At 38.9% G+C, this 14,227-nt stretch overlaps 1 protein-coding gene across 2 annotated transcripts in view; it reads right to left on the reverse strand.

Annotated features, from left to right (window-relative positions):
- Positions 1 to 14,227, reverse strand: part of CSMD1 (CUB and Sushi multiple domains 1) — a 1,750,344-nt gene that overhangs the window by 309,635 nt on the left and 1,426,482 nt on the right. For both annotated transcript variants that reach the window (XM_067722119.1, XM_067722118.1), the window contains exons 16-18: positions 13,989 to 14,127; positions 10,870 to 11,057; positions 3,097 to 3,285 (exon numbers count right to left, since the gene is read on the reverse strand). In XM_067722119.1, coding sequence (XP_067578220.1) covers positions 3,097 to 3,285; positions 10,870 to 11,057; positions 13,989 to 14,127 — 516 coding nt within the window. The remainder of the gene's footprint in view (positions 1 to 3,096; positions 3,286 to 10,869; positions 11,058 to 13,988; positions 14,128 to 14,227) is intronic.

A 14,227-nucleotide genomic window follows, 5' to 3' on the forward strand; every position in this document is an offset into this window, starting at 1 on the left:
AAGTTCCTATATGGGCACAGATACGTTACTAGGATCCCTATGCTGTATCATTAATCTGTTTCTGTATTTCTGCACTGATTTCATATTGTTTTAATCAATCATTAATTTTCAGTATTCTTTGATACTAGGTGGTGTAGCCCTTCCTTATCTTTCTTAAAAATATGCATTTCTTAGCTGTTTGCAGACTTTACCCTTCTGGATTAATTTTTAAATGTCTATAAATTTCTACAAAAAACCCAAATTAATTTTAATTAGATTTGATTGAACTTTAAACTCTATTTGTAGAAAATCTGTACATTTAAATTTCATTCTTCCCATGTAGAAACATAATATGTATTTCCATTTCTAGGTTATTCTTTTGTATTATATTGTAACTTTCTAATTTTAAAAAAATATAAGCCTTCATATTTCTTGTCAGATATATTCCTGGCAGTTTTTAGGGTTTTATTTTCTATATATGTATTTTATTATACTTCTAATATGTTATGTTCTTTGTGGAAATATACTGATTTATGTTTATCCTGAATGCAGTCACATACTGAACCCTTATTATTGCTAATGGTTATATTCTCTTTCTAACATTTATCATTCATATAATTTTCTTAAATTACTGTCTTAGTTAAGATCTTCTGGGCAATGTCAAATAACATTTCTGATACTGAGAAAGTTGTTCTGTTCTTGAATTTCATGGGACTTTTTGTAATAGTTTACTATTAAGTATGATATTTTCTATAGGTAGATTCATTTATATTATGGTTCTCTATATATTTGTTAAGGTGATATATTATTTTAGAGTTTATTTAAGGTCTAATATAAAAAAGAATGCAAATAAGGAGACACATCTTCCTAGAATAATTTACTCATAACTACTGTCTGCAAGTCTTCATCCCTTTTCACCTGCTTTGAAGGAAGCAGTTGGCTCTGATACATCCTCATGTATGGCAAACGTGGGGCCAAGGTGCTTGTGGTCCACGTTGTAGTTATGCACCTATGTACACCTGGGCAATTTCCGCCACTTTCTTTCATTGAAATATTGAATTGAATATAAGGGGAATTAGGAATATACCTTTTAAAATATGTTTTGATTTAACTATAGTTGATTTACAATACTGTGTTCGTTTCAGGTGTATAGCTTCAGATTCTTTTTCCATTATGATTTATTGCAAGATATTGAATATAGTTCTCTATGCTATACAGTAAATCCTTCCCCTTGTTTTTTATCTATTTTATATATAGTGGTGTGTATCTGTTAATCCCATACTCCTAATTTATCCCTTGCCCCTCCCCTTTTCCCTTTGGTAACTATAAGTTTGTTTTCTATGTCTGTGAGTCTGTTTCTGTTTTGTAAAGTTGATTTGTATCAATTTTTAAGATTCCACATATCAGTGATATGATATTTTCTTTCTCTGCCTGACTTACTTCACTTAGTATGACAGTCTCTAGATCCACCGATGTTGCTGCAAATGGCAATATTGCACTCTTTTTTATGGCTGAGTAGTAAGGAATATACCTTTTGACAATCCTCTACATTTCTACAGGCTGCCCTGCTACAATACATATTTCTATATTAACAGCTCATTTGAGATTGGTAAATAGAAAAGTGGTGTCAACATAATATGACAATTATTTGGGTTCTTACAACATTCTCCCCAGGCAAATACTGGAGTTGATACAGTAGAGTTATAACCTATGGCAGGAAAAGAAAAATGTCTCAGCTTATCTTCTGCACAAAACTGGAACTCTTTCAGATCCCTATTAAGGAAAGTAAAAGTAGGCACATGCACCTAGGGGTCCCTCCCCAGCAGGGCTCACCCCTTGCCTCGCATAGCTAATGCTTCACGTCAGGTTGCATCTCCTTCTGTGGCTTCTGATATGCTGGCCCCATAGATGGAGAGCTCAACCTGCATCTGCTTCTGCCCAGAGGGCAGTGTTCCACTCTCCTGGTTTTGTGGATTCTTCATTCTTCTTGAGACACCCTCCAACCACCGTGTGCTGTCCACCTGCACTTTGCAGTCTTTCTCCCAAAGTACCAGTTATTGTTTGGGTTAATACTCTGGTGACAAAGGTCAAAGGTCTTGAGTGGTCTGTAGCCAAGCATAATTGTCCCATTAAACCCTGTTATTTTTGGTGAATCATTTTGAAGAAGTCGAGGTTTTTCATGAATATATCAATATATCATCTTTGAGTGGAAATGCCTAAAGTCTATAAAAAGTAATGGAAATGGAAATATATATAATATTTATATGGAAATATATATAAGAATGTATATCTATTATATATATAAAACAGATATATTTTATATATATTTATATATGTATATTCTTCATGGCCTTTGGTCATGAATATAACCACGTGGTTATATTCATGGCCAAAGGCAAAATCCCTGACACTGTCGCAAATGATCACAAGTAACATATTCGTCCATCTTGCTATAACTATAAACTGCATAGTGTAAAGCTGCATAATACAGTAACACACAATCAACAAGAATGTTTTCATTTTGAGATTTCCAAAAGCAGATCTGTGCAGACAGGGGAAGTGGGTGGTATCTCACACACACACATACACACACACACACACACACACACACAAAACCACTCGGAGGGATCTCCAGAGGAAAGACTTCCCACAGCCCTGGGGAAGAGCTCTGCCTTAGGGAAGAGTCAGTGGCAACACAGTCCAGGTGTGCAGAGCTGGAGCAAGTTGTCTGATGCCTGGACCGGTTCACAGGAAAATCAGGTCTGACAGGGTGGAACATGCATACTCATGATGCTGTCTCACGTAGTCTTCAATAAACACCGTGGGTAAGGATGTGTGCATCACTAAGCTCTACAAGCTTGAGTGTCTGGGGATGAAACTGAAGGCCAGCCCATAATTTATGTTCTTCATTTCTAAACAGAAGCTCTGCTTCATAGAGAAGATTTGCCAGGTAAACTTCACATGCTAAATGGCCGTATTTTTAAGGTGTACAAGCTTTCAAATAGAAGGCCCACTTCAGTCATATCCTACCACCCCACGAAACACATGCCACCCAGACTGTTTAAAGAATCGCTATGCACGTCTTCCGGGTTTGCTGCTGTGCCGAGCTCCACCTACCGTCACAGCTGGGCAATGCATGGCTCCACTGGTGGTTCCGCTCACAGAGCAGGGGCTCGTCGTCACTCAGTGTATAGCCTGGATTGCAGCTGAAGGTCACTGTGGACTGGATGCCAAAGTGACTGCCGTGCCGATGCCCATTCACAGGGATCCCCGGGTCAAGGCAAGAGTCCGACTCCAGAGTCACACCTGGATGCACAGAAAAAACCATCAGACACGGATCTTCCTGGGTTTTAGAAAAATATATTTGGGCCATAATACATACAAAATATCCCCAGACATCATCAGACCTGGAAAATCATGCAAGTGAATCGATAATCCATTCATGTGAAAACCAATACATTTTCAAGTACTGGGCCCTGTTTTTTTTGTAGAAAGATGTATATCATTAAACTTAGCTACAGATGATAGCTAAGTAGTGCCAATCTTGAATAATTTGCTGACCTCCCTGAATTTTACCTTTTTTCATTTGAAAAGCAATGAACTGTACTAAACAAAGTCGAAGTTTTTCTGTTTTCTATCTCCACCCCTCCCCCTCCCCTTTCCTTTTATATTTGATATACCAAATAGATTTTGGCAGTCATACTTCAGCTTTCATATATTTGCATACATCCACCCAAGCCCATACACATGATGCAAATTAAAACTACACTGGAGTTAATTTTCTAAAATTGCATTTCCACATTTCTTTTTTCTTTTAGATTTGTACTTAAGTCAGCCACTTTCAAGATGGCTACAATTAGCCTTTGCTAAAAGATGTTAAAAAGTAAAGTGCTATATAAAGTTAAGTAATGATGATCATGTCATTACAAGAGTTTCTTTTCTCTGTCTCTAACATTTCTCTTTATTTTTAGAATAATATATATTTTAAAAGATGAGGAAAAATGGGAATAAGGGAAGAGAATATCATTGTGATGTTTAGGAATGCAAACGTTAAAAAAAAGACTTGCTGTTGCTATACATAACTCTCAGTAAGATTCAAAACACTGAAATTATGACTTGAAGTATTAAGCAAAAATATTAAAGTATTACCAATATTCAGACTGTTTACTCCCCTAAAATGATATTTGGGATAATATTTCTGATCACTATATATGTTTTACCAAAGTTTGAGTGATGTATCTTATGAATATACCTTCCCTCATTAAGTCAAATACATGAAGTACAACTAAGGGGTGAGTTTCTTTTTTTTTTTTTTGCGGTACGCGGGCCTCTCACTGCTGTGGCCCCTCCCGTTGCGGAGCACAGGCTCCGGCCGCGCAGGCTCAGTGGCCATGGCTCACAGGCCTAGCCGCTCCGCGGCATGTGGGATCTTCCCAGACCGGGGCACGAACCCGTGTCCCCTGCATCGGCAGGCGGAGGGGTGAGTTTCTTAAATAAGAAGTGATGTGATTTCTTCTTTAGTGCAGCAACATGTGATCCAATAGGACAGAAACACAAGTAGGATGGCTGAGCCACATTCAAAAATATTCAGTAAGAAATGTGATTTCCAAGACTAGTATAGCTCCTAGGAGGTGACCTTTAAACTCTTGGGATTTGCTGAGTGGTGGGAGTGTCTGTTATTCACCGTGGGCCCCTGGGACCACACCTAATCGTTTATATTCAGCAGGTTGCTCAAGTGGGGTGCCTTGAGGCAACATGGTTTCAGTCTAACCTACAGGGACAGGGGCAGGTAAAGACTTAGTTCAACCATATGGGGCAATGATTCAATCCATGACGCTTATGTAATGAAATGTTGATAAAATCTCTGGACACAGAGGCTCAGATGAGCTTCCCAGGTTGGCAGTAAGCTGTGCATATGTCAGAAGTCATGGGTGGGAGGAGGTGACACTGTCCATGACTCAACGAGGACAAGACGCCTGGAAGCTCTGAGTTCGGACCAATCTCAGGGTCTCCCCTCTGTGCCTCTTCCTTCAGCTGGTTCTCATTTGTATCCTTTCCAGTGACAAATGTGACTGTGAGTATAGCAGCTTTCAGTGAGCTCACTGAGTCCTTCTGTCGAATTATCAAACCTGAGGGTCATTTTGGGAACTCCTAGAACTTGCATCTGGTTTCAGAATTGGCAGAAAGAGCAAACTTTGCACCTCACAGGTTAACAGACAGCAGAAAAGAAGTTTTCCAAAGGAAAAAATAAATAAAACAATGAAAAGAGAAAGAGGCAAAGTGAATAAAAAATATAGCATCATTTTTCCCAAGAATTGTTTCTTAAAAATTAGTCATTCTAATATCGCAAAACTAACACACACCTATTACCTTAACAACAGGATATAACTGTCCTGACTTCTTGCAAAGTATGCCAACAAATGCAGGCATGCCTTACACCCCTTCCTGAGCTGCAGATATACCAAAAGCAGCATGGCCATCGTTTGCCCCAAGATCCAACACCTACCCTGCTCCTCCCTCTTTGCACACGCACACACGCACACACACACACACACACACACACCACACATTCCCCTTCTAAGGGAGTGTTTATGAGTTTTCACAACATGCCCAGAGCTTGTACACAGCAATGCCCTGAACACAGCAGGTACATAATAACAGGCTGATCGGTTTTGTAGCCTCAAGATCAATAGCAGAATTTCCTAAAAAGAAGAATCTCTGACAAAGAAATGAATTGGTATCCAGGGTCCTGAAAAACCAGCCAACTAAATTATTCCATTTCATCAAATGACGTCCTGTGATCACTAGACGGTACAGTCACTGCACTGCAGTGAATAACAATAAAAGAAATTACTATTTTAGACAATGTGCGAATGCTGTGTTAATTAGTGTCCATAATGAAATTCATAAATTGTAAGGAAATACAAAATGTGTAGGGAAAATAGAGAAACATATCAGAGGAAACCAAAGCATACAAATTTAAATTTAGAATTCTTTACATGTAAAACTGAACTAATAAATAAGTAAAATCATTAAAGTCATAACCGCTTGTTCATACCAACTACACGCCATTATTTATTCATTCATTTAGTTTTACAATATAATGGGTGCAAATATTGAGTTTGGAAACGAGCAGATATTGTGATCCTTGGCCCTCCCATTTATTAGACAGGAAAGTCCCCGTGGGGATGACTCCTGAGTGGAACATTTGGGTCAGTGGATCTTATTGGAGCTGTGAATATATTTACACTCTGTACCAACTGTTTCTTTCTTGAAACTTACCGCAGCTCTGAATTTTTTGACATACATGATATAAATATACTTCCTTTCATTTGGCTTTTGTCAAATAAGTGACTGAACAAATTTGCTGCTCGCTGAATGAAGGAAGACGGCTGCTGTGAAACTGTCCATGTCAGATCACATTTACACGTTTGATGTCGGTAAAGTGCCGCTCAGCTCTCTGTTTCCTCAAAGTCCGAGTCCAAGGAAGAGAAAGCGTGGTCTCTGGGTATCTTTTACCTGCCACGCTTTAGTGCAGGCACTTTTCACAGCCTGCTGAAGGCTTTGAAATAGTGGTTACACTCCCTACTTTACAGATGAAGAAACTGGCTAAGAAATTAAGTAAATTTGTCAAGTTAATTATTGACTGAAATTCAAACCTAAGTCCTTGACTGTTTTTCTCTCTTCCTCTGTCTCCTGTGTGTGTATGTGCATGTGTGTGTCTGTGTGTGTGTGTGCTGTACCTAATTTGCAGTTGTATTGCATTTATTACCATTACATCTTAACCAGTCTCCCTTTCTGGTTATAAGAAAGGTCACTTAATCAAAGAAAACTAATCTACCCACACACACACCACAAAATACACACTGCTTACCACAAATTTTTTAAAAAATTGCACAGTATATGAATTGCATAGTAGGATATATATATTTACATTTAGTAAATCTTGCTTCTTTCTAGAAACATTATTAAAAAGCATTTCTAAGAAGTGTGCTAAAATTAAATGGAAAATCTCCATATACTTAAGATATCCATTTATTTTTCACTTTTTAGCATTTTATTTTTCAATTCCCTATACAATTATGATGATTTTAAAGTGTGGTTCAAAGCTGTCTCTACAAACAAACAGAACAAATGATTATTCTGGGAGATAATGCAATTACTATTATATGAATAAACTGTGCCACATTCCTTATAAGGAATAAAGTAATGAAAGCACAGACTGTAAATGGACATTATATTTACGAGAGCAACGATTCCTAAAACTTAGTACAAGAGTAGAACTACAACCCTGGGTATGCTTTTAGGAATAAACCTTGAAAAACTGGCTCAACCCTTCTGCCCTACAGTTCAGAAAGAGCTGAAATGAATGTCGTTTACAGCGGCTCACATTAGTTTATGGAACCACTACAAAAATAAGCAAAACTTGAGTGGAGTGTGGTCACCCCTGCAAGGCTCTCTATCTGTAGAGTAGATTGCCATGTGCCCATCTGGGCATGAGGTGGGGTCACTAACATTTTTTTAAAGCAAGAAAGGTTTACAGTGTCAGCCATTCTTGATGAAAGGCAAAAGGGAGATGGGCTATTTTATGATTTTTAAATGGCATAAAAATTTGATGTAAACCATTCTTAGGTCATGGGCAACCCACTCTTTAAAAATGTGTCAGATGAGCAGGTGTAATTATTTTTCTAGTGTCTGTATATTGGATTCTGAACACATTTCCTCAAAGGGTACTAGAAATGGTCAAAATGACAAAGGGGTTGGTAAGGTATGTCAATCCCATGTTTTTCTCCTCTCTCTCTCTCTCTGTCTCTCTCTGTGCTCCTCTCCTGGTCCTTTACTCTTCCATTACCTCTGTTGTCCCTCTGCACCTACCTGCAGGTCCCCTCCACCTGGAGCCCGTGCGGCAGGCAGCACCTGCCATGGCCTGCCTGGGCTGCCTCAGACACCCACTGCCACCTACACGCCACCGCCCTCAGGATCACCTTGAGGACTCACTCAAAGGTCCAGAATTCTGACGTGCTCAACTTTAATATCTGGAATTCGAGCTTAGGAGTCTCCATTTCACTAGGACCCCCAGGTGAAGACTAGCGCACAGCAGTGTTTGAGAAAAACTGCTCCTTCGGCAGGCTTCGTACCCAGGACGTGGGTGTGAGTTGGGCACGGGGCTCCCGTAAAGTGTCGGCCCCAGCAGCGGCAGGCACGCCCTAGGACGCCGGGCTGGCAGCCTGGGCTCTGGTCAGCTGCAAAGCCCGCAGGTGCCTGTGGCAACAGCCCCGACAGCCACTGCGCTGAAGGCCAGGCCTTTCCTGGCTCTGCTTCCCATTAAAGTGCCAGGTCCTGCATCGCACTGGCTTCTGCTCACTTCCCGTTTCTCCTCGAATTCTTCACCAGAGATAAGTAAATTGAGGTGATAACAAGTCAAGCTTCAGTGTGACTTCCTTCCTGGTGATTGTTCCCCAATATCCTGTCAATGCTCTCACCCACAGACTGCATCAGGAATGTCTGGGGCCTGGGTCTTCTGGAAGGGTCACCGGGTGTCCACAAATGAGAGTGGATGAATGTCCAGAACAAGGTCCCCTCTAAGGCAGAGCTGTGGACAGTCTGATGCTGTAGGAACCTTGCCCATCTTGTCCTCTGCCCTCATCCAGAACTACAGAGCCAGCCCCAGCTTTTCCAGGAAAGAAGGAGGGAGAAGAATTCCAGGCTCCAAGGGATCAGACATTTAAGACACTCGCACAGTTATCCTCCAAACACACCAGCTGGGGGTTTGTTTTTGCCTCCTTTTACTGATGAAAAGAAGGGAAAATGGCAAAAAGCACTGTCCTCTGAGGATCACTGGGTTATACCATGTCTTACTCAGACTCATGTCCGTTTTCAAATATAGGATAAATAAAAAGAACCCTGAAACATAATGCAGTCAGTCTTTTCAGTTTATAATGATTATTGTTAGAATTATCTACTCAATAAATTTATATTATATTATATTATATTATATTATATAATGGGGACAATCTAAATAGGAACTTGTGACTGACTTTCCCTGATTTTCCAGAAATCATGAATAAGAACAACCCACTTATATAAATGAGGCAGAGAAGCAAATGACATTAGTTTCTACTACCTACATATGGGCTTTAGAACTTGTTTCTTCAAAAGGGACTAGAAATAGGCAAAATAATCTGTGGTATGCAAATAAGAGAGAGAGAACATAGAATACTCTGTTCTAGTGTTTGTTAGCACCTAAAACTATCTATTCTCTTAAGTTTCACCCAACTCTATATCCAAAGGCCAACCTATTGTATGTAGCTTTAAGAAAAATGTGCAGGATGGGGTGGAGAGAATACATCTTAGCAGATCAATGCTGAGGAGTTGTACAAATTCAGATGACTGTAATGTGTACACATCTTCACTCCAAAGAGAAGTGATAACTTAAAGGAATGTTAAGAAAGGAATGAAATACAGAAGTTTCTGCTTCTTAAAATGTACAAGTTTAAAAATATGTAACTTTGAAATAAATTATGTATATATACAAAGCATAATAACTTTGAATTAAATCTGAAATTAATCTTTAAATATTTAATAATCAATTTTCTTGTTATCAGAATACAAGTCTAATACAATTCCATTTTTAATCAAAAAGTACACATAACCTTATATGTGTATTTGCATATATATGTTTGCATATAATTATATAGATAAGCATGTAAAAAAGAGAAATATACACAACAGGTTATTAATTTTAGTTGTTGGATAGGGTTTGGGTAAGATTAACATGAGTAGCAGCGGGCAATGTGGGGAAAGGAAGGAAAGAAAAAGAAAAAAAGATGAAAAATTCAGCATGTTAGATATGGCCCCATTCATGCATTTATAAGATTATATGTATTTTTACAACAACATTAAAACTTTGTTTAGTTTATTTTAGGAAAGATTCTGAAAAAGAACAACCTTAAAAATCCTAAAAAAATAAAGGATTTATTCCTTCAGATTCCATATTGAGCTACTCTGATGCATCTTCTTTCATTCCACTCTGGAAGCGAAGAATTTTCAGTGAACAGAAGAATTACTGTTTTTTAAATTGACTAGCATTAGAAATGCATTCCCAGGCTGAACTGCACTCTACTCCATTCCAGAAGCACCTCTGCATAAATATTACTATCAAATGATATAATCTCTCGATCTCCTAATTTCAGAAGCTAAAGCTAAGAGCCAAATTTGGACAGATGGAAACAAAAATGGGAAGGAATTGGGATTGCTTTGCAAAATACACTGCATTATGATATTTTAGCAATTGTGTTTAAATATGTCTAATAATTGTTCTTCAACATTTTTAACAGTTGTTAATAATAACAACAGGTATTTGTCATTTAGTAAAAGTTCAAACGAGTTTTAATTCCTTCTCTCTTAGTTACAGTCTCTCTGCTGACTGAAACAGGCACATGTATACTCACAAATAAGTACCACAACTGCCCTAACCATTTTTCTAACAAAATATATTGCTCAGGAGATATAATTTCAGTGACATGCCCTGTAGCTCTTTTGGCCAACAGGTATATTTTCTAATAGTAGAAATTTATTATTACATCGTGCAGTAAATGAACACGTTTCACTGTTTTAGTTAGTTTATTATTTGACTTTATAATAAACGAATATGTCTTCTTTTTGAGTCGTAAAGTAGAAATCCCCAAGGCTCTCTGTCCTTAATAAGAGAAAGTCTTGACGATGGCACAGTGCAGTGTGCACAGAGGCGGGAAGAACTGCTGTTTTTTACATTGACTAGCATTAGAAATGCATTCCCAGCACATCTCCTGCTACGTGACACAATGAGACCACGTGTGTGGAACTCAACCCGACAATCGGGCACAGCCCTGGGGAGGGAGGACCACTTACTCTCGTAGCGGATGAGGAAGCCCACGCTGGACCGGCTATTGTCTGTGGTGAAGAGGAGGTACATGAAGTTCCCTGTGCTGATGAGGAACTGAGGCGCCTGTGTGCCGTGGTACTCCCCGATCAGCGGGGACGAGCTGGCTGGCCCGTCTCTGACCTCCAGGGTGTCATAATTAACTTCTGTCTGGAATCTGTGGGCAAGCGTATCCAGTCAGAAGAGAGATGCAGAGCTGCATTAACGTACAGACATCCTGTAATATCATTCACTTACTAAAAACCCAAGTACAGCAAGGGACATAAAATAGATACAGAGACACGTACATATGTTTTGAAGACTTGAGCACGTGTAGTATTTGAGGACAGTACTTATTTCTGGGGGGAAGACTCACCCCCACATCCCTCCCTCTGACTCAATACTCCATCCAGTAGCATCACAGACAGAAACGGGGGTAGTGACTCAGCTCTAAAATAAAAATACTGTGAGCCAGTAGATAGAGAAGCGCCAGTTAGTGTAAGTCAATCATGGCACATTTTCAAACTGTTTTTCATGATCCCAAGTGTAACATGATTATGGATTTCTTAAAATGAGCATATTGAAGTGACATGATCTCCTAAAGGAAAAGGGTAAACCAAAATACATGACAATACTTTAAATACCTTTCCTGAAACAAAAAATTCTGTGCCTTTTCAAGCTCCATTAACTTGTGTGACAGTGGGAGAGCACGGGCACATTACTGCTTCAGAAACCAAATACTACTTCAATGATCTGAAAAGGTTAGAACAGCTTCCAAAAAGTGCTTAACTTTTCTTCCAAGAAGGACTTATGCTTCCAGATCATCTGGTCTGATATTATATTTATATACAGTTGCAGCTACTTGGGTGCTCTTTGATGAAATGGAGGTACCATTCCAGGCACTGAGATAACTTTGTAAATAGGCCCATCTCGTCCTCAAAGAGCTAAAGCAGTTTCCAAGTGTCTGGCATGGCTCTCAGGCAGCAGCTCAACTGACTGGAGCCTCTGATCCATCAGTGACTCTCAGACAGAGAATTCCAGGGTAGCCTGTGCTGTGGGTCTCCAGGGTCTGCAACATATGCTGCTGATGGGGAGGAAGAGGAAGGAACAGAGTGGCTGTCTGAGATTCCCGGCACAGAGCAATGAAAAAAGATGCTGAAATCAAAGGGCCCTGCCCTGTTTATCATTAAATCACATACTCCTCTTAGTGCAAATGCACAACAATGATATATTCTTGCAACTAACTTAGAATGGTCCCTGACCCTGTATCTTCCGTAAAGGGGAATTCAAACAACTGGTGTAGCGTGTGGCTAGGTCAGAATACAGCCACAGGCTGGACATTTGGGGTGGGATAGGGCAGCTTTGTCTTTTACTATTAAAAATGTTCTCTAAAGATGCTATGACTTCACAGTTATCTCAGTGCACATTCAAGAAGTCTAGATAAGCATGGAATAAATCTCATTTGAAGTATCTGCACTGAAGTTTTCACATCTTTCATCTTTAGAGACAGCCAGGACTGACAGAGGGCATGCCTCAAGAGCTGGACGATTTCCAGGGTAACCTCAGAAAGAAAAATATAAATGCTTTTCATCATTTGGCAACCTAGCACACAATGTGTAACAATAACATCAGTATGGAATTTAAAATTTGTTTGTGCAAACACATCCTTTATTAGGATGTCAGCTCACAGCTCAAAGTATAAACCAATACACTATTGAAGGGTGGTGTACTATGTCCAGGGTAATAATCACTAGTGTCTGAAAATATCAGAAATGTTGGTACTTACAAATGGAATTTAGCAAATACCTCAGTTCAATAGTATTGAAAAGACAAGATTGAGAAAAATTGAGTATTTTTGTTCAGGCAACTGAAAATGGAATGCTAATAACTTCTGCCAAACCAGAATGTAAAATCACTATTTTTACTAAATGATTTAAATTTGTTGTGCTGCTGGAAATCAGGATGTGTTTCTTCTTTTTTCCCTCTCAATACTAGAAAGTGTAAAAATTAATAAGAAACCAAACAATTTACTTAATATTTATAAAGGTTTTTTTTCCCAGTGACTAAGATTATATGCAAGAATCCATTCTCCAATATAATGAACACATAAAGCAATTTTTTCTTTTCTTCTGAGAGATTATCCTACTGGAGTTATAATTATCCTATCAGATATAATAATATCAATAATAACTTCAAATACAAATAATCACTAAGTGATAACATAATTCCTGCTAAAAACCTTTCCTGTATGGATGTTGTCATTGAGAATTAGAAAATTAGTTAAAAAATAATATAATAATGTACATCTGTCTTGAGACATTATAGTATTCTGAATACTAGAACCCCAAACTCAGTCTAGTTAAGAAGGTCATTGTTAGAGAAAGCCCAATTTGCTCAGATATTAATTAACCTTGAAACACTAAACAAAGATGCTTCCTTGGAGTTTAAAGCATGTGGGTCCCTTCCAAAGTACTTTTGGTTCTTAATCTTCAAACTGATTGTTGAGACAATCTGGACAATATTTGATCATGGAGAATTCAAATAGCATGCTTCTTTTTTCTTAGATTATCAAATACATTATCAAACAACTAAGCCAAATACCACTGCAGTGACGGAACCACTCATAGCTAATTAACAGGTAATGAATCTGCTGCACACAGGCTGTTGCCAGCTCTGCAACCCCAAACCGCCCTTCAGTCCCCAGAGCCATCCCCAGAGTGGGAGAACTCTTTTCCTGTGCTTTCTAGCAATACGTAAGGGATCAAAAGGCTCTATTTGCAATCAAACACCAAGCAGAATTTATTCTAGCCTCAGGTCCAAAATCCAGAGGTGGACTCAAGGGCCCGCGACTGTGAGTTCTGGGAATGCTTGTCTGGGCCACCATGCCCTCAACCATGTCTGCAGAGGGGCTGTAGCCGTGGGCTTAGAAGATAAAATTCCAGAAGAACAGAATTCATCAAGCAAGCGCCTATTTCCTTTTAAGTGAACTCCTTTGGGGGAACCAATGAAAAACTGTCATCTTTCTAAGATTTAAGATCCATTTAAATAAAAACATTGGGCATGCATGGGTCATCAGGTCCAAATTAAGGAAAACAAAGTTTTTTCTTACCTATCAAAAGTTATTTTGATAGAGTGTCCTGGTTTTGCTTCAATTATCCATTCACAATTTAAGGAATCTTTGTAATACCCTGGCCATCCCGGGGGCAAAATGACTCCACTTGAAGCTGTCAGATGTCCACCACAAGGGGCTGAAAGATGATGCAGGGTATAAACAGGTCAAATTATATATATGGACCATGGCAGCACCTCAGTTACTTCAGGAATTCGCTTCTGTGTTCATGGACTTAA

This window comes from Pseudorca crassidens, chromosome 21, assembly GCF_039906515.1.
Source record: "Pseudorca crassidens isolate mPseCra1 chromosome 21, mPseCra1.hap1, whole genome shotgun sequence".
Classification (NCBI taxonomy): Eukaryota; Metazoa; Chordata; class Mammalia; order Artiodactyla; family Delphinidae; genus Pseudorca; species Pseudorca crassidens.